The sequence below is a fragment of the Panicum virgatum genome, chromosome 1N, assembly GCF_016808335.1.
Source record: "Panicum virgatum strain AP13 chromosome 1N, P.virgatum_v5, whole genome shotgun sequence".
NCBI lineage: Eukaryota > Viridiplantae > Streptophyta > Magnoliopsida > Poales > Poaceae > Panicum > Panicum virgatum.
In genome coordinates this window covers 18,666,224-18,687,601 of record NC_053145.1, presented here as the reverse complement: position 1 = coordinate 18,687,601, position 21,378 = coordinate 18,666,224, and the positions used below count along the sequence as shown (strand labels likewise).

General features: G+C 42.0%; 2 protein-coding genes and 1 long non-coding RNA gene across 4 annotated transcripts; 2 read left to right on the top strand and 1 right to left on the bottom strand.

Annotated features, from left to right (window-relative positions):
- Window positions 1-791: 791 nt before the first annotated feature.
- LOC120655437 (LRR receptor kinase SERK2-like) lies at window positions 792-5,889 on the bottom strand. The gene is made up of 11 exons (XM_039933270.1): window positions 5,553-5,889; window positions 4,470-4,602; window positions 4,273-4,344; window positions 3,615-3,758; window positions 3,435-3,506; window positions 3,261-3,326; window positions 3,100-3,170; window positions 2,839-2,979; window positions 2,201-2,542; window positions 1,540-1,934; window positions 792-1,407 (listed from the first exon to the last, which is right to left on the bottom strand). The coding sequence occupies exons 1-11, from the start codon at window positions 5,623-5,625 to the stop codon at window positions 1,093-1,095; spliced, it is 1,824 nt and encodes a 607-aa protein (XP_039789204.1). The 5' UTR covers window positions 5,626-5,889; the 3' UTR covers window positions 792-1,092.
- A 2,761-nt stretch (window positions 5,890-8,650) lies between these two features.
- LOC120653386 lies at window positions 8,651-11,062 on the top strand. Its single transcript, XM_039931143.1, has 2 exons — window positions 8,651-9,051; window positions 9,395-11,062. Exon 2 carries the CDS (start codon window positions 9,395-9,397, stop codon window positions 11,060-11,062), a length of 1,668 nt encoding a protein of 555 aa, XP_039787077.1. The 5' UTR covers window positions 8,651-9,051.
- Window positions 11,063-18,012: 6,950 nt separating this feature from the next.
- Window positions 18,013-19,066, top strand: LOC120655435. 2 transcript variants are annotated; one of them, XR_005667502.1, is made up of 5 exons: window positions 18,013-18,031; window positions 18,120-18,291; window positions 18,384-18,670; window positions 18,759-18,800; window positions 18,988-19,066. It is a non-coding gene; the product is annotated as an uncharacterized LOC120655435 (long non-coding RNA). The 2 variants fall into 2 exon arrangements; XR_005667501.1 differs by having other exon boundaries at window positions 18,759-19,060.
- Window positions 19,067-21,378: the final 2,312 nt, after the last annotated feature.

Here is a 21,378-nt window from a genome sequence, read left to right as displayed (position 1 = left end):
TGAAAGTTTTTCTATTTGCAAAACACAACTTAGGTTGTTTCGTGCCGTAATTCGATTAAATTTTGGATCAGTTTGCTAATTATAAATTGTTTTTTTGCAAGTAATCAATATCACATGATATATTGATTTTTTTATATGATCTCATATGCAAAAAAATTTTTATACCAAAGTCGTACAACACAATGAAATCTAAAACTTTGTAGTTGTCAACTTTTGTATTTGAGATTGTTTAATATTTTAAAATATTATTATAAGTTATCTAATTTGAAATCATAAATTTAAAAATATTCAAATAACCGAGTGTTGTTCTGACACACGGCAAAAATTTGCCAATGCTTGATTGGCCGTGGGGTCTTTGCCGTGTGTTACACACGATAAAGGCTTTGCCGTGTGCAAACCAGCCTTTGCCATGTGCCTTTGGCACACGGCAAAGGCTCTGTGTCCGTAGTGTCCCTTGTGGCATAGGACCAATAATTGTAGTGTTGAAGATCGAACAAATAGGAGAATGAGGACATGTATAAGAAAAAGAAACACAAAATGGGATGGGCATCAATGATCAGATAATAACTTACCGGTAATGTTGTTCCCCTTGCCATGTTTGTTGGCACAAATATTATCACAGTAACACATAAACGGATATACCCTAAGTAACTGACTCCACTGCATCTTAGTTAAAGCACAATTGCAGATTTAGTCCTTAAAAAAGCGGACTTTGATCTCATTTTCCAGATCGATGATTCACCGAATGCAAAGCCTGCTTGATGTCTCCAAGGGAATGCAACAGATTCAGAAGCAGCAAACTATACCCTGACTTATCAATAGTTGACAGCTGCAGATGAATATTAAATATAGTACATGGCGCGCAAACAACCTAAGCTCAGATATGTCCAACAAAAAATAATTACAGTTACCTCATCTATCTACTGCAATTTATCCATCCAATTTCATCCACATACATGATGTGGCTCCCCAAGTTTGTCTGAACAATCTTATGAACATATCTATCTAATATGTACTCTACACATAAGAACAGTTACATACAGTACATACATGGGTTGCATTGCATTTACGCGCATCCATTGTCACAGATTGTCATCTACCTGCAGATAGCTCTATCGCTTCCTGATTGTAAACAGAGTCCTCTCCCCAGTCAAACCTCCTCTGCATCCGCTCATACTCCTGCCTCCTTGTCACCTCCACCTGCTGCCACTCCTCCCATCGCTCAGCCAAGCCCTCGCCTTCCAGCATCCTAACCACTTCTGACATGGATGGCCGGTCCTCCGGTGATGCTTGTGTGCACAGCAGTGCTATCTGCATAATCATCTCAAGCTCCTCACTGTCATAATTCTGATTCAGGTTGACATCCACGATTGAGTCTAGCTGCCCTTCTCTCTGTAGCTTCTTTACCTGCATTTAGTTACAGGCACATCGTAACATACACAGGAATCAGGTTACATCATGGTTGCAGACATAAAAATTTTAGTACCCAAAGTGGCAAGGGAAAAACTACCCAATTTTCGGAAAGTAAACAAGGCTTACATGATCAAGCAATAGCACATCGTCTTCATCTTCTAACCGTGAGAAGTCAATAGCACGCTGACCAGTCACGAGTTCAAGAAGCATGATCCCATAGCCAAAAACATCAGTTCGCTCAGACGACTTCCCAGTGGACAGGTATTCAGGTGCTATGTGACCCATGGTTCCACGGACTTGTGTTGTCACAGATGTCTTCTGAACATCCACTAGCTTTGCCAGGCCAAAGTCACCAACAACAGGCTCAAAATCCTCATCAAGCAATACATTCGCAGCTTTTACATCACGGTGTATGATCTTGGGGTTGCAGTGTTCATGCAGATACTCCAGTCCACGAGCCGTGCCTATAGCCACCCGTTTCCTTGCAGGCCAGTCTAGGATGGGTTCTCCAGGCTTAAACTCTGGAAAACATTTAGAACATTGGACACACACGACATGACACCAGCATTAAATACTGAACAGAGAAAAGGCTAAACAAGTTAATATTTTTTTGACCGATGGGAAAATTAGTTATTTTATACTAATGCAACAAAAATGTGAAGTTCTACCTGTACATAAAACGAGGGGAAATAATAGAGAAAATTCCTTGTAGGTAATAGTGGTGGTACATCTTAGCAAACTACATAGAGAAGTAGGAGGGGGCACAGACAAGTACAAAAATTAATACCTCTTAAGCGGTAGGCAACACTCAAATTCTGCATAAATGGATAGACCAGCAGGCGCTCTGTTTGTGTCGTACAGAAGCCAATCAACCTTAGGAGATTGCGGTGAACTGCAACACTAATTAGCTCAACCTCACGCAAGAAGGCAGCCTCCCCACCAGGACTCTCATAGTCAGTCAATCGTTTTACAGCAATCTTAGTCGCGTCCGGAAGAACTCCCTTGTAGACTTTACCGAATCCTCCCTGTCCAAGAACATTTCTTTCATTGAAATTATCAGTCGCAATCTGCAGCTCTCTCCATGCAAATCTTTTGAGCTGGCCAAAAGCAATTCGCCGATCATCCTCGCCTGCAGATCATGAATTGTGATATAACTTAGGTCAATTCAATGAATAAAGTTCCAATGCAAACACAAGCTTAATTAATGCACTGGTTCATGTATTCTTAATAGGAATCATTTATTTCAGTAACTGAAACACAAGACCTGATGTATATTAATAAGTATCAAGGGGGTATATTTACTTCTTCTTGTTTGGCAGCTCAAAAATTTATAAATTTCTAAGAGATAACAGTATTGGTAAGCCATTAGAAAAACTGTTGACTACTGTGGAAGACCAAAAACAACACATCGAGTAGGCATGGAACCTGCTACATCCACAAAAACTTCCCGCATATGGCTTTTCCTCCTTGCGTTACAGATTAGAAAGAGAACTCCTACAATAAGAAGCCCTATTACTCCACCAACAGTCCCAAGTATTAAGCCAATTTTTGAGCTATGGGATCCACCTGTAAGACGATAATTATAGAATAATTAGGAATCTCATGATATAAGGAAACCATCTATCTTACAGACAAGTTACTATGCATTGGTAATTTCAAAAATACAGTAGTCAGCATACAGCTTACTCTGATAGGACATGCTGGATGCACAAGAATGAGGGAAGTTGGGTCCGCAATTTAAATGATTACCAGAAAAGCTGCTCACAGAAAAATGGAATTTTATCACCCAGACATAATCAAGAAAATAATTAAAAGAATAACAAACATTTAGAGCAAATTTGGCATACTTGTAACGTGCTACTTGAAACAGCGAACCAGGTATCTGACCAGATAAATTATTATATGCCAGACGGCTGTCATCAAAACATAATTTTGTCAACACATGATAAGCACAGTTAAATGAACTTGAGTTATCAGAAACTTAAAAGGGTATAATACTCAGGAAAACGGGACAGTCTTACATGTCTGTCAAGCTTGAAATGTTTGCTATGCTATCAGGAATTGGCCCATTAAAATTATTTTGACTCAGTATCCTGGTTATGAGGAAGAAAGGGAGAAAACATTAAAAGGCCACATCATCATAAATAATATATATATATATATATATTTATAGGAAGGGGAAAACGATTTAAAATACTTACAACAGTTGTAGCTTAGAAAGATTGCCAAGAGAAGCTGGTATTTCTCCAACTAAAAGGTTATCTTCTAAATCTAAGCTTGTCAAACTAGAAAGATTACCAAACTCCTCAGGTATGCTACCAGTAATCCTGTTACCAGCTAGTGACCTGCAAGATCATATGCTCCATAGTTTCATAGCAGTCTGAGAGAATGATCAGAAAATCAAATTGCACTAAGCTTGAACATTAGTTCATGTACAACACACATCTACAGTTAATATCAGAGCTTAAAACAATTCATCTTAACTACAATGCGTTCATCCTAGTTTACTTTCATTGATAGCTAGCCCACTTTGAACTTGTTACACAAAAAAATCAGTTTCGCTAAAGACATGAAGAAAAGCTAGACATGTCTATCCACAGAAGCAACTTTGAATAATTAGGTTGAACAGAGGAACTGATTTGTAGACTAGCCAAGGACTCTGGAGTTGAGTCAACATAACTTTATTGCATGTACTGATTATATAAATTTCTACTTTGAAAAATATAAAGAACTGAAAAAAAAGAATTCACTATTTCTAATAATTTAATAAATGTAAATGAAGTGTCAGCATTTCCATTTTTAGAAAAGTGATTATGTTAAAATTATTATTTAATCTACCAAATAAGAGATTCTACTCACAGGACACTCAAATACTGGAGTTCTCCAATTTTTGGTGACAAAACACCAGTGAATCCTCGTGCAGCCAATGTTCTAGGAGACAGCATCAAGATGAGTCAGAAATCCATCAGGATCACAAGAGAGGGGAACATAAGTGCTCCAACAACATCAGAATATAATGAAAGCAAATAAAGAAGGGCACAAGGGATACAACTTACACTTGAACCACATTGTTGTTATTGTCACAAATCACAGAATTCCATGTACAAGGGTTAACTTGATTTTGGTTCCAATCAGAAAGTTGGCCGCCGGTAACATTCAGTTTTCGTTTCATATCATATAAAGCATCCCCTGCCAAACGTCAGTTATCCAGTTTTAATAAGGTGAGCATTGACAACCAGAGATCCAATTAAAGCTTAGCCTACATTAAATGCCTACATCACCCCAAAGGATATAAAATAATTTGGTTTCTCCATAACCACCAACTAACTTATATGTCCATCCAAAGCTTAAATTCTGAGGAGTGAGGAACACACTTTCCACTTTCCTCAAGTGAACTGAGTGAAAATGAAGACAAATGCATGTTGTATTATCTACTGAGAGAATAGGATCAACACTTATACACAAATGCAAAGTTCCTCTCAGTAACAGGTCCAAAGACATTATACCCGAAACACCATATACTAGTGTGATATGTGAACATTGCCATATAGACAGTTATGTTACTTGCATTGGTTTGTTTGTTCAGGTAACATTAATGAGCATGTTGGTGTGCTTTTCCTGAAATAATGGTACATGTACACCCATATTAAATGCTATGTTGAGCTGGTTATTGGCAGTTGCAGAAATATGTGGTATCATTAGTAGTATCAAGTAACTAAAGTTGAGCTAAACTATTTTTCCCAGATATCACTTGCAAATTGCAATGTCAATAAGGAAAAATTGTAACCACTGTCCTGAAAATCAGACACCTGGCCATCTAGGTGGCGTCTCCGCGCAAGGCGACAACCTCCCGCCAAGTACCAAACTGCTAAATTGACTGCCTAGCATCAATGGAGCCTCCCTAACTGCTACCTAGGTGCTAGGCATCACCCCACGTCCCCACCCGCCAACCATAACCAGTGCCTAGCCCTTTTCTAGAACATGGTATAACACAGCAACAGACTAAGGATACAACCGAATTCCCATTTGTTTCGCTAACGCCTCCCGAAAACGCATTCATGCGGAAGCACGTAGGCAAGCGACGGCGGCCGAGAGCGTCACCTTGCAGGAAGGAAGGATAGGGCGGGGCGGTAGTATACCTTGGCGGTCGGATGCAAATAAGCACGGCAAGGATGCCACCAGGATTAGTACAGCGAATCCCAGCTTTCTCATCTCGACGAGACCCTACTCCGGCTGGATCCCCACTCCAATCCACACCAGCGGCCCGGCACCAGTGGACGGTGGGGGGTGGCCGCGCCCTCGTGCTCGGCGGCGCGGTCAGGCGGAGAGGGCGCAGGCTGCCGGCGCAGCGAGGCGGAAGGCTGGATTGCGGAGGAGGCGGCGGCTGCGGCGGACTCGAGGATTTGGGTGGGCGGATTCGGGATGAGCAGGTAGGAGGAAAGTGTGAGCGCGGAGCAAGAACCTCGAGCACTTCTCTTTTCTTTTTTGTTGTTTTACCATTTTCTTTTGGGGATTTGGATTATTCGGATTCGCTGGTGGGCCGTGCGCCTGGCCGTTCGAATGGCCGAATGGGGAGCCCGTGATCGGCAGCTGAGCGCGTCCGGGACCCGGAGCCCGGGGCAGCTTTTGGGCGCGGGCACATAAGCCTTCGATATGTTCGATGTTGGATAATGATTAGGGTTGAAAACGGTCGGAAATGGTAATTATTCGGTAATCAGTTTTTTGGTCGTTTTTCTTTGATTGCGAATAAATAGGATATAGAATCTTGTATACAAATTTGTATTCTTGTTTTGAGCATTGAGCTTGTAAAGATTCAAAAAAGGTAAACCTCAAATTCATCCTATATTTTCTCAAATGATAGATATAAAATTCGGTATGGATTCGGAAACAAATTCGGTATTTTTTTCACTTTTTTTTGTTGTAGGGAGCAAATAATGCATAAAATAATTTATGCAGAATTTTATTCTTATTTGTAATAATGTGCTTGATAATATAAGAAATGATCACCATCTAATTTTATACATATCTATTTTAAAATATTAAATTTGTTCGAACAGTTCAGATTACCGTTTTCAACCCTAATAATGATAGAACATCTTGACCCAAAGTTGAGGAGGAATGCAACAATACTAACAAGACAAAAGAACCCTTAAAAAAAAGACAAAAGAAAAAGGAAATGTTGTTTGCAGATTTATTTTATAAACAGTGTTTTGATTAATTTCCTATGCTCTGATGAAGAACTGCAATGTAGAACAGAGTACTTTCATTTCATACTTTGATCATTCATTTATATATATATAACATAATATAATATAATATAATATAATATGCATAGCAACATAATTATTATGACCACAAAATATGGATATTCATAAACTAATATTTTTTTGACGTGAAACTGTGGGGGAGTTCCCCACAGCAATTAAATTAAAATAAAAGGCAACTGTACAGGAGTAATACTTACAAAAGGTGTGTTTAGATCCGCGAAAATCTGGTAGAAAAGGTCACAGCGGACACTGTAGCACACTGTAGCATTTTTTATTTGTTTGTGGTAAATATTGTCCTATTATAGGCTAACTAGGTTCAAAAAATTCGTCTCGCAACGTACATCAAAACTATGTAATTAGTTTTTTTATTTACCTACATTTAGTACTCCATGCATGAGTCATTTGCTATATTTAATGTTTCGATGTGATTTTGATGTGATGGAAAGTTTGGAGGAGTTTGGGGGAAGTGAACACAGCCAAAGAGAAGTGCAGGGGGTGGGAGAGAAAGCAAATTAAGTAAGAGACTCTAGCCATTGTACAATAGGTGGTCTATCTATTTCTCTAACTCTCAAGAGTTGGAGATATGCCTGTTGCTTGAAGTTCGTCAGCCATAGCCGAAATGTTGGTCTTCCATTGTCAAAGATTCTTGAATTCCTCATGTTCCAGATTTCCCAGGAAGCTACCAAAAAGATTTCCATAAAGAAAGGGATGCCAGTATTACTTGCTGTCAGGAGGATTCTATCATAAATATCATTTGCATTCATCCACTGAATGCCAAGCTTTTGCCAACATCTGGCTGCAAAGGGACAGAAAAATAACAGGTGGTCAATATCTTCTTCTGCTGAAGAAGAGCACATGACACAATATGTGTCAGGCTGAACATGGAAGTTCCTTCTGAGCAACATCATTTTTGTGTTAAGCCTGTCCACCAGCAAGAGCCATGCAAAGATTTTGATTCTTTGGGTGCACTTAGAACTCCACAATTAACTGATATTTTGTTAACATAATAACAATGTTTGAGCTTTTCAATGCATGTGTTCCTTATAAAAAGTGACAGAGGGAGTTAGTATGTGAGAAGAACCTATATAAATATTATAGTGCCCACTACATGCAAAGTTCGCCCCGTGACGGCGGCCTGGATCCTCGAAGAGTCCAGCGGCGGGAGAGGCGAGGCTCCTGTGCACTTTAAGTTGGTGTATCCGAGGAGTGGTGTGCGATGGTGGATGTAGTGAGGCCACCACACGTCTGAGTTTCTTGGAGGTACAGGATCCGGTGCGGTGTTTGGTATGTAAGGTGCATTAGCGGTACTTCAGTGAGGGATCCTTGGCGGTGGCCTCTTCGGTGTCGTGTGGTGAGCTTCTCCTCTAACTTCTACCAACAAAAGGTCGTGGTTAGGAGATCGTCGATCGTGTGTGTGCGACTTGAAGACGACGGCGGCATGGTGGAGTCGTGTTAGATACATGGCTTGCAGCGGACTGCGACTTGCATGGCGTCGGCTGGTTGGCATTGGACATCGTCAGTGACGATGGGGCTTGCGATGAGGGCTATTTGTCGGCTTTCTCTCGAGTTTTGTGGTGGTGCGGTGTGGGGTTTTGAGTGGAGTCACTACTACAGAATTGGCCATTGCCAACGGGCTATCACCGCCGGTTTAACATGAACCGGCGGTGATGAGGTATCACCGCCGGGTCCCGAGTGGGTGGCCGTAGTGGCCGTTGGAACCGGCGGTGATGCTGATTATCACCGCCGGTTCTTGTTACGAACCGTTGGTGATGTCCTGCGGGCATATCACCGCCGGTTTGTAACACGAACCGGCGGTGATAATAAGCATCACCAACGGTTCGTGTTACAAACCGGCGGTGATAAGCCTGTACAGTACAAAACCCCAACCCCTCCTTCCTCCTACCACCTTTCTTCTCCAACCCGACGGCCACACCTCTCTCCTCCATTGTTGCTGCCAGATTTTGCCGAAATTCTCATGAAACCTCACCATTTTTGATGTATTGGCTCCACCAACTTATTCTAAGGTTAGTAGCCATCAATTCATTGGCTTTGTACCCATTTTCTTGGGATTAATGATGCATTTCGTGATGAATTGATCAAGGAGGGTTTTTTTCTCCATTTTTGGATCATTTCTCATCATTGGAGCTTCTTTTTTTGTTGTTTGAGTGAACCAACTTGTGATAGGTTTGTAGCTAGCAATCCATTTGATTCATAGCCTTTATCTTAGGATTAGTCATTCATTTTGTGATGAATTGATCAAGGAGAGTCTCTTTTTCTTCACTTTAGGATAAATTCTCATGAACACTCTTCATGAAGTCATCATGGAGGCTCATTAAATTTTGAGGACTGGACTTCACATATTTGATTCAAGGTAAGAACTAGCTCTTTATGGTTAGATTGTTGTCATAATTGCGATGATTGGGATGTAAGGGGTCTTTCTTAATTAGTTTATAGGATATTTATTAATTGTGATGATCGAGATGTAAATGCTTTTTCTTAATTAATTTAGATGGCATTTCTTAGTTTTGATGATAAGGAACTTGACAAAAATTGAAGTAGATATTTTAATTATTGAAGTAAAGCCTCTTTCTTAATTGATTTAGATGGCCCTTAAAGTGTGATATTTGTTACGAAACTTGATAAATTGAAAATCTATGTGTTGAGATGATAATTTTACTAAATTCAGATTCTTGGATGTTTTCTTGTGTGCATAGATGAATCGAGGTTGGATGTACGGTACAAAGGCTGGAAATTTGGATTTTGTCAATGGTGTGGACTCGTTTGTGCAGACTGCCAAGGCACACAAGAATCTACAAGATGATGGCTACGTGTATTGCCCATGCATTGATTGCAAAAATCAGAAGCAGTTTGGCAATGTTGAGCAGATCCGCTTTCATATGTTATTTAGAGGTTTTATGCCCAACTACCAAGTTTGGAACAAGCACGGTGAGGTTGGTGAGACAATGCACTCCGTCCATGAGGACAGGCATGAAACAGTGGAGGAAACAACTAACCCGGAAATAGTAGAGGAAACCGGACATGAAAGTGTAAATGAAACCATGCAGGAAACATTAGTTGCTGATGATGTTGTGGATGCACTAGACCAGATGATACGTGATGCGGAACCGGACTTTCTTGACAAAAAGAATCTGAAGAAGTTGGAGCAGATGAGGATAGATGCAAGAACACCACTTTACCCAAGTTGCAGCGTGTCTAAACTTGAAGCAAATCTGATGCTATTGGAGATGAAGTCTAGTAATGGTTTGTCAGACAAGGGATTTGATGATTTGTTAAGCTTATTGCAGAAGTTGCTGCCACGCCCTAACGGGTTGCCTGAAAACACATACCAGGCGAAGCAAATGATTTGCCCAATGGGACTGGAGGTACAAAAGATCCATGCATGCCCTAAGGATTGCATCTTGTATCACGGCAAATATGAAGACTTGGATGCATGTCCAGTGTGCTCAGCTTCACGGTACAAATGTCCTGAATCAGCATTGTCAATGAAAGGTGACCGCAACAAACGACCACCTGCCAAGGTCGTCTGGTATTTTCCTATCATTCCTCGTTTGAAACGGTTGTTTGCAAACGCGAAGACTGCCAAGCTGATGAGGTGGCATGCCGAAGATCGACTCGTTGATGGGAATCTCAGACACCCTGCAGATGGTTCACAGTGGAGAGCTATCAACTACAAATACAAGAATCGGTTTGCAAAGGAAATAAGAAACATAAGATTCGGTTTGAGTACGGATGGGATGTGTCCTTTTAACATGGTGAGCAGCAAACACAGTACGTGGCCTGTAACTCTTTGCATATACAACCTTCCTCCTTGGTTGTGTATGAAGCGGACCTACATCATGATGCCATTACTAATCCAAGGGCCAAAACAACCTGGAAATGATATCGATGTGTATTTGGAACCACTGGTGGATGATCTAATGAAGTTGTGGAACGATGGTGTCAAGGTGTGGGATGAGTACAAGCGAGAACACTTCACTCTGAAGGCAATGTTGTTTGTAACAATCACAGACCTTCCCGGCCTTGGTAGCTTAGCAGGCCAAGTAATGAAGGGTTACAAGGGATGTGTGGTTTGTTTGGATGATACCGACGCAAGATGGTTGAAGAATAGCAACAAAATGGTTTACATGGGTCATCGTAGGTTCCTTCCAAAGGCTCACCCATATCGCCGGAACAAGAAATCCTTTGATGGTACAAGGGATGAACGTTTACCTCCCAAGTTTCTAGATGGGAAGGAGATATACAAGAAGGTTAGTAAACTAAGAGTTGTACTAGGAAAGGGCAAAGGAAGTGTACCCGCTCCAGCTGATTCGTTGTGGAAAAAAATTCCTTGTTCTGGAGACTCCCTTATTGGCAGGACTTGATTGTTCGTCACGCACATGATGGCATGCATCTAACTAAAAATGTTACCGAGAGCACGCTCGGAACATTAATGGCCATGAAAGGTAAAGGAAAAGACTCACTTGAAACTCGACAGGACCTGCAAGATATGAATGTCAGAAGTGAGCTGCATCCAATTACTCAACATGATGGGAAGACGAAGCTTCCGGTTGTATCTTGGACCTTGGATAAAATTGAGAAAAAGAAAATTTGTAGCTTCTTCCACGAACTCAAAGTGCCAACGGGCTACTCATCAAACATCAGAAGGCTTGCGAACATGAAGGAGTTAAAGTTCAACATGAGCTGCATGAAGGCCCATGACTGCCACGTCATTATGACACAGTTGCTCCCAGTTGCTCTGAGGGGCATGCTTCCCGTGAAGGTCAGAGATCCGATCATAAAGTTGTGCTCATTCTTCAACGCAATCTCACACAAGGTCATAGACCCAAACACACTTGACAAGCTGCAAGCAGACCTGATTCACACAATTAATCGGCTCGAGATGCATTTTCCACCAACTTTCTTTGATATATCGGTGCATCTTATCACTCACCTTGTTGCCCAGATAAAAGCTCTTGGTCCAATCTTCTTGCATCAGATGTTTCCTTTCGAGAGGTTGATGAGTGTTCTAAGAAAATATGTTCGGAATAGATATCGTCCAGAAGGGTGCATGGTTAATGGATGGTCTACAGAGGAGGCAGTTGAGTTCTGCACATACTACCTGGATCTTAATAGAATGGGAGTTCCAGTATCTCGTCATGAGGGAAGGCTGGGGGGCAGAGGTATGATTGGTGAGCAATCAGTTCGTATCGATGACCTGGCTAGTTTTAATCAGGCACATTTCACCGTTCTGCAGCAGGCATCTGTAGTCTCACCTTATATTGAAATGCACAAGAGAGAACTACAAGGTAAATATCGCGGTAGGTCAGAAGCATGGCTCACAAAACAACATAAAGAGGAGTTTGGAAGCTGGTTACGACTTAAATTAGCAGGTGTCGATACCGGCAATGCTCAACTAGATCTTTTGGCCATCGGTCCATCTAGTACGGTCCTAAAGTTCCAAGGATATGAGATAAATGCATACACATTTTACACTAGAAAACAAGATGAGAAAAGCACCAACCAAAATAGTGGTGTCTGTATCGATGCTTACAACGACAATCGTCAATTGGAGACATATTATGGGTTCATAGAAGAGATATGGGAGCTAGAGTACGGACCACTAAAAATCCCTCTTTTTCGGTGCCAGTGGATCAAGCTTCCTAAGGGTGTGTTCACGGACAAGTACGGCATGACGGTCGTTGACCTCACCAACATAGGGTATAGGGATGAACCATTCATATGGGCTAAAGATGTAGTCCAAGTCTTCTATGCAAAGGACCTAGCGAATGAGGGCAAACATGTGGTGCTGCAAGGGAAAAGGAAGATCGTCGGTGTTGAAAATATGACCGAGGATGAAGAGAAGGGATTTCAGGACATGCCTCCACTTGGACCCGATATCGACCTACCTGTGTTTGGAGAGGGAGAAGAACCAGCTTATGTGCGACTTGATCATAACGAGGCCCTCATCGTCAATTGAAGCTATCTTTTCACTATTTATGTACTAATTTAACCATGTAATATTTAGAAAGAATTAAAGTATTTTTATTAATTATATGCCTCCACTTCGTATGGTGTAAAACTTATTAATTATATGTCGTGAATGGATTGCTGCCATATTTGCCTCCACTTTGTCTTGAATGAAGTAGACATATATGCCTCCACTTTGTCTTGAATGAAGTGGGCATGTGAAGTGCCTGCAGGGGCTCAACAACGCCGGGTTGGGAGTAGACCCGGCGGTATAGACACTCAACACCGCCGGGTGAGGGCTGGACCCGACGGTGTAGATCATAAACACCGCCGGGTGTGGGATGGACCCGACGGTGTAGATCATCAACACCGCCGGGTGAGGGCTGGACCCGACGGTGGAGCCCTGTTTTCCTTTTTTCCCCCTAGCGCGCGCCCCAATTCTCAGTCGCCACTCCACCGCCCCAAATCTCAGACGCGCGCCCCGAGCACCGGCGCCCCGTCCCCGAGCCCCGGCGCCGCCGTCCCTGAGCATCGGCGCCCCGTCCCCGAGCCCCGGCGCCGCCATCCCCGAGCACCGGCGCCCCGTCCCCGAGCCCTGGCGCCGCCGTCCCCAAGCACCGGCGCCCCGTCCCCGAGCCCCGGACGCACCGCCATCCCTGAAGTTAAGCAGCAGATCTCTCTTTCCTGGCGGCGACGACTAGGCCGAGCGGCGGCGCCATCTGTCCTGTCTTCGCCCAGCGCTTTGCCGGCGACGAGCGTATCCTCCAGGTATGTCCGCCCCCTTCTCTTTCCTTCCGCTGTGTGAGACGGAGCACCCTAAACCCTAACAAAACGACGGCGTGCGCGACATGTGCCGGCGGGCGGGGGTGAACGGGCTGATCCAGAAGCCCGTCACGCTCCCGGCGCTGGGAGCGCAGCTCCAGAGTGTCCTCCAGAGCAACTGATCCGGCGAAGCTGATGTGTTGGGTACTTGGGTTGCATAGCATGCATGGCCGCTCCTCTGTTCTCGTAGAAAAAAAAATAAAGATCATGTAATGGACACGCATGATCATTTGCTCGTCTTCTTAGTATCAAGAATTCAATTATAATATATTACATCAGGATTTTTATAACCAACCATTATAGACATGAAATTCCCTTGCTCTGTTCTCCATTTGTGTGGGCTCTGCTGTTGTCCCTTGCTCCGTTACATATAGATTATACATTCTCCATTCAACCATTATAGCTACTGAACTACTTAAATCTTGCTAGATATTAGAGAATTGGCTTTAAACATGGATATTCCATTTCCAGAAAACCGCCAGAAGAAATGACACCTTCTCTAATGGCGTTTTGTTAGATAACCTCCATTGGAAATCCCTTTCTACTTGTGGTTTTCAGCTGTAGTGCGTCGCCTCTGGCACTCAGTATTGATGTTAGCCACTAGAAATCAAGATGAAATGTCAAGGAAAATAATTTAAATGTACTATTGAATGGATGACTTTAAAAGTAGATCACTGGAGAAATTAATTCTAGTAAATCCCTTAGTTGGCATTTATAATTAACTTTAGTAATGTCCCTTAGTTGACATTTATAATCTTAGTATCCCTTAGTTGACATTTATAATCTTAGATTTAGAACTGCATCTAGGAGTTGAAGGTGGTCTTACTTGTGCCATTATCATTTTGCGGGGCCGTGGTTACCCATAAAGATGGTCATTTGATGGGATGGTTGGAAGATACTAAGATTATTATTTTTTGACGATGTGGCTTAACATCTTAGATTAGCTTCTGTGGTTTTGCATTCCATTAAGACAGTATCTTGAATTCATTTGATGATGTGACAAACAGCATATGATAAATTCTGAAGAAGTGTATTTTAGTTCCCTTTTTCCATCCTAATCTGTTCATTGGTCTTAGTGCGTTGCATACTCCCATTTCTAGCAAGCAGTAGCATTAGTATACAAGATGATCAGTCTAGCCTTTTTTTATTTGCTGAATGAAAGAGCAAGATGGATCAGGCCATACATGCATGTGTTTCAGAAATAATCATTGGAGGGATGTATCGAATCATTATTGGAGAACTCATTAGCAACCATGCATATAATTAAAAGCCACGAGGAATATTTGCCAAGCTTAGTCAGCAAGTTGGACGATGGAGAACAGCTAATATGTGGAGAGCGACCACACCATGCATCATCAGTAGCAGGCAGCAGATGGCTGGTTGCATTCTTGGATGCATGCATGATAGCTACAATGCACTCACCGTGGGGTATGGCCACTTGGAGTGCTGCTGCCACTTGGAGTGGTGGTGTCCCCAGGCAGCTTCCCGGCCCTCCTTTTCCGAAGGATTTCTTCCCTCACATCCTCTATTCTTGACTTGAAACCCTGCAACGAATTCGACATGGACCTCACATCAGCTTAAAGCCTAAAATCTCAGTTTATTTGCTAATTCCTCTGTTCCAAATTGTAAGTTGTTTTGGCAAATTTTGATGTAAAAGTTAAACCAGCTTCAAATTCAGGTATAATGGGGCGATTTTCACGATTCAAGTCTCGTCGTGGGAAACAAGCTGAAGCTGAGAATAATGCGGAGAATGATGATGGAGGGGCCCGTAGTAATACTGAGGGTGGAGGGGATGGAAGCCCTTCTGAGTACTTAAACCTCAACCAAAATGATGAGGTAATTCAGTGTCGCATATATGTGTGCTCTTCTAATTGGTCAATTGTAGGAAATAACTGTTCAACATATGTGCAGGCGCCAGCTCATACTGGGGAAGAGACCACAACATCAGCTGCCGGTAGGGCCAAACGAGGTCGGAACAAGATGCCTAAGGGTCGGTCTCTTATTACCGAGCTCGATGAATTAGGTGAGCCCGTCGCTCCTGTCAAGGTGATGGGGCCATACAAGTCAGCTATTGGGGTGGTGGTGAAGGAAAATGTGCCCATCACGTACAGGTATTGGAATGCGAAGGATAAGACTTGGGTGGTACCGGACTCAATCAAGGAAATATGTTGGGCCAAGTTGAAAGAAAAGTTCATCTTCCCCGAGGATTCAGAGCCATTAGCACGGCGTCGAGCACTGTTTCTCATGGGCAACTCTTTCAGATACTTCAAATTTACCTTGAACAAGCATGTGAAGAATGAAACTGAGCCAGATTGGAAGGATTTTCCGAACCAACGACCTTTTTGGGAACAGTTTGTCTTGTACAAGAGGTCAGAGGAGGCACAAGCTAGCAGCGCCACAAATTCACAGAATTGTAGGAAAAATGATAAGCCCCATAAGACCGGCTCTCGTGGGTACATTAGAAAAATACCTGAGTGGGAGGAGCAAGCAGAGAGGCTGGTCCATAGTGGTGTTACGTTGCAGATAGATGGGTGGGATCCTCGGGCCGTGAGGTATCTTCTAGCGAGGGGTGCGTACTACAATCCTGATGGTTCCCTTGGTTTTCGTGATCGTGATGCTGAGGATCTTGGACACAAGATTCAGGAAGCACACGAGGCTGCTTCCACTGGCGCTTTCGTGCCAGACAGGGAGAACGATGAGCTGACTCGAGCACTTGGATCCAAAGAGCACCCAGGGCGCACACGTGGGACCGGCAATGTTCCATGGAGGTGTGCCTTCCCCGAACATTTGGGCACATACAGGAGCCGTGGGAGGAGGAATGCTCAACAACAGGCCGAGTGGCAAAGTCTTTTACAAGCTGTCCGTGAAGAAGTAAATGCAACGAATGAGAAGTTTCGGGCTGAGCTTGTGGAATCACTTTCCCGTGGTGCTCCCTTGGCACCAGGAGAAGCAATGAGAGATGTTGCGCCAGATCTTACAAGTCCACAAGGGTTGGTCCGGAGTAGCTGTGGAAGCACTGCGTTGCCTGAGGAGGATGTTGGAGTCACCTTCCCTGTGGATAAGATCACACAACCAACAACCTGCAAGCTATACATCCATCAGAAGTTCTTTGATATGAAGGTGGCTGTAGGTCAGGCTTGGCCAATCGGCGAAGGGGTTATGCTGCATAATCGCCCTTTACCTGAAGGTTATGCAAAGGTTACCGTTGATTCTCTTGTTAAGAGGAAATACAAAAATGTGGAGTTGGATATCCCCGGTGATGACAGTAGGTTGCTAGGGGATAACATCGGAGGATTTGTGGCGTGGCGGAAACGCTACATAATATTTGAATCAGAATCTGAGTCATCCGATGATGATCCTCGAGAGTCACCGGAGAGGGACCTACCTCCTTCACCAAAGTCCAACAGAGAATCAAGCCCGCCGTCACCTCAAAGAGAGCTAACTCCTCCTAGCCCTCCTAAAAAAAGGCGAACATCATCGAGAACACAGAAAATATCATCTCAGAAGCAATATTCAGAACCGGCAGAAAAGCCAGAGGGACCATGTGAAGGGACGGGCAAGAAACAGGTGAGTGGAAGCATAACATCGCTACTCAAAGAAAAAGGAAAGAAAGTAGAGGAGGACTTCATAGTCCCCAAAGGTGCAATGGATCATTTCTTAAACTTAATGAAAATGCCGCAAACTGGAAATAATCAACCTCCGCTTTCAGACTATGAGCGAACTATGAATATAGAGAGGTGGCGTGAAGGAACTCGAGCTGCACACAAGTTAAATGTAGCTGAACGGGCCGCATTTTGTGAACAAAACAACATGACAGAGTTAGAACTTCTTCAAATTGAGTATGGAGAAGATTGGTGGAAACAACCATTGCCACTACCACCGATTATCTGGAAATTTGAATTGGGGAAAGATCTGGTGGCCCCAGAACAAATCCCGAAGCTACCCACAAGAATGCGACAGTTGCATTCTTGGTACAAGATGCAAAAAAGTAAGCTGTTTGGGGCAAGTTATCTTGATGAAGATCTTCATAAAGGGGAAGGCAGAGTGTGGGTTGATTTCGAGCACTTGTATCATTTCTACCAACAGGGTGCTCTCGACGTCTCAATTATGACCTTGTGGACTGTGTAAGTATCCTCACTACTGATTATCTGTCATCATTTATCACTCATTAGCATGTTTAACTTTTCATTATTTTTTTCTAGAATGGAGTCACACAAATGTAGACGATGTGGGATTAACAATATAGGCTTCTTGGACCCTAGCACCGTACATGAGAACACAGTCAATTTACCAAGTACCGTTGACTACTTGTACAAAGCTTTCCTCTCCATGCAGGATAAAAGATCCATACTTCTTTCATACAATTGCTTGTAAGTTTGTTTTTTAATTCCATATCAAAGTTATTCTCACCACGGTTATTATTAATTTGCTTTGTTGTGTCTTATATACAGTTATCATCATGTCCTACTCGATATCAACCTTAACAATAGTCGAATCGAGGTTTATGACTCACGAAAGAGGCCATTATCACTAATCCAGCCCATCATTGATGTCGTCAACAAGTAAGTAAAGCAAGTGAATTTATACGATATTTCAATGTCGTGTGTCTTATTCATGCAATTTCTATTTCATAATTTCGCTCATATATAGGGCCTTCGCTAAGTACCGTAAGAAAAGCAAAATCCATAGACCTTTTTGGGGAGACTTCACTGTAGAAGAGGCTAAATACATCCTCAAGCAGCCTCCGGGCAACGATCACTGTGGGTTCTATGTAATGCATTATATGCACTGCTACACCGGCGATTGCAGAAGCGCCGAAATGGTTTGTATGAAATGGTTAATTGATATATGTTCTTGTGTCTTGAATTTTCTAACTTGTCTAATATCTTGTTGTTGTGTCATTTTTTTTTCCAGAACACTGAGTTGGATTCACGTGAATTGCTCATGGGCGAGCTAGTAGCACTTCAAGAAGAACTAGCTGGATGGCTTGTGGACTACGTGGTGAAGCCAGGATCTGAGTACAGCATAATCTAGGTGTAATGTCTAGATCGTATCGTTCTTGTCAAGCATTGTAATATATTTGGTGTATGGACTAGATGTTCTTAAACTTGATGCGTGGACTCTATATTTTTTATTATGATGTTTGAACTCTCTCATTTGATTTCTTCCATGTCTACGAGAATTTATGCAAAGGACCAAAGGTATGTATACACCCATTTTAAGCCGCCCTTGCTTGCAGGTCAATCACTTTAATTCAACTTCTTATGATCCTTCTCTGTGTTACTGCAGAATCTGTGGTCGTGGTTTATCAATGATGAAGTTGCAGATAATGTTTGTACTTCTAATTCTACCTTGCTTTCACTAGCACTGGCTCTGGTTGCCTTCTCTTATTTGCATCGCACCCAGGATTGATCATATAAGCCATGTGCTTGCTTTAAAGTTTTAATAGTTTATCGCCTTGGCTATCAACAATACTCTGTAACTGTTCTATCTAATATCATGCAACTTTTCTTACCAGGTTATCTTTCTGCTTGAGTTCATAAAGTTTGAAGACAAGTCTGTAGCGTGGAAAAGTGGTGGTCCAGGTTTGCTTCTTACTGCAATCAAAAAATACTGTGGCAAAAGCATACTCTGTAGCTGATTGTGGAGCTATAGTATTTAGCTAATTATCCCATGCTCCTTTTGAAATCCAAACTAGTTTAACTCAGTTTTTGGTTGACTGAACCTGGAGAAAACATATCTTGCACTGGACCTGGAGAAAACATATCCTGCAAAGAGTTCTGCATCTCAGTCTGACATTGTCAAGGATAAATTTGTAATGCTTGTTTATCTTGTGTTTTTTTTGGGTTGGATGCAGCTGCTTTGAATTATCATTTTCCTAGGTTCTCTTTTGATCATGTTCATGTAATGCTTCTCTTTTTGATCATGTTGTTTATCCAATCCAGATTGATAGAACATTTGTAGGCTGTGCTAGTGCATTGCATCGATGTGATGTACTGTCGGAGCATTACAGAAAGAGGCTGCCTGAGATATGTGAACCGTTTCTTCCTGGTATTCGTGAAATTGTCAATGGTGACATACCCTATGCAGAAGTTGTGGCAAAGATTCTGACCCCTGACAGGGTTCAAGATTGTAATCCCTTCGAGGTAGATGAATTCATCTGTCTTGATAATTTGCAGCAATTTATTATGGAATAGTATCAATTAGTGCTATTGATGAAATAAAATGTTTTATGGGATCTGATACAGGGGTTGTAATAATATCTTAAACATGTCTATTGTACAAATGATGCAATATTATTATATGAAAATATTTTTTTTGATGGGAAAAAGGTCTTCACCGCTGGTTCGTGTATTCAACCGGCGGTGTTGATGTCTCCATCACCAACGGTTCCAGATACGAACCGGCGGTGATGTGTGCACATCACCAATGGTTCTGGAACCGGCGGTGATGGCCCCGCTATCACCAACGACATAAATCCAACGCCTCCCGAACCGTTGGTGATACTCCTTACGAACCGGCGGTGATGAGGGGTGCTGGAGTAGTGAGTCGAGTTGATTTGTGAGGTCGTGTTGATGTCCCAATCCAACTGACTTGTGTTGTTGTTCTGTTTATCATTGTGCCTAGTCTAGGTGTACTCTTCTTTTCAATATAATCAGCAGCTCTTGTTTGTTTCAAAAAAAAAAATACATGCAAAGCTAACCCTGGGCTAGAGTAATAAAATTAGCAACATACAAATTTCTATACTTCATGCTGTAAAATATCTGTCGTATGTGGGTTCTCGTTTGCAAAAAAAAAAGACAGCAAACTATCTATTGGTATGAACATCATTCTCGATATATATTTCCTAGTAACAAGAGATGATGTATTCTAAAGCGCTACCTTTGTCCTCTGCTCTAAGTTAGCCCATTTGTAAGGTTCAAATATCATCAGGTTTGGATACTGTTCAAACATCATCAGGACTATAAATTCGATGAATTTTGTAATAATTAGTTTGGTTGACTCAAAATGATCTTAGCACGATGGATGCAAGGAAAATTCAAAAGGACAATCACAATTCTAACTAATAACCAAGTAACCAGCCAGCTTTTGGCAAGTTCTACCTGCTTGTTCTAGACACCATGTAAAAGTTGTTTTTAGAATTGAAGCATAATATAACCCTATCGTTGTTTGTGCCTGCAATTGTTTTGAAGTCAAAGTCTAGTTCATTCCCCTTGTTGTTCAGATGAGGCTGGCATGGGGCGTTAGGGAAGAAAAGGAATAAAGGATACGTATTAAGCATTAGCTTCTGCTGATTTCTCTAATGTACCAATATGTGTACATATATGTAGTGAATTCAAGATGAGCAGTAAGAGATGTGATTACATATTATGTATGTAGCTTTGCTTAAATTTAGTATCCTGAACTCCAATTTGTGATACACTTGACTGACAACTGCCTGACGGAAATAATCAAGTTGATGCCATTAAATAATGTTTTTGTATTTATCACATGATAATGTGGTTGGTCTACTGATGGCTTTGATCAATGAAGCAGTACGGTATAAACAGATATGTAGTAGGTACAATTCTAATACACGTGAGTTCTATGAGTACATTCATCTGCCTTCTATAAAATGGCCTCTGCTTATTGCAAGCTAAGGATCGCAAGCTACAGTTGAGATGTATAAAAAGAGCTTGTACCCTGTAGTCTACATTACTCTTTTCTATCTGCTTTGTTATGGGTGGTAATAAGGAAAAATGATTTAGGTTACATAGAGCTTGTCATATGAGTTCTTGCAGATTCAAATGGAGCAAATTAGTACATTTGTTGTTGCTACAACAATGAAGCATATGGCTAATATAGGTATGTGAGGTATCAGGATTATAATTTAGACGAGATCTTTTCCTCCGAGAGTTTAAAAGGGCTG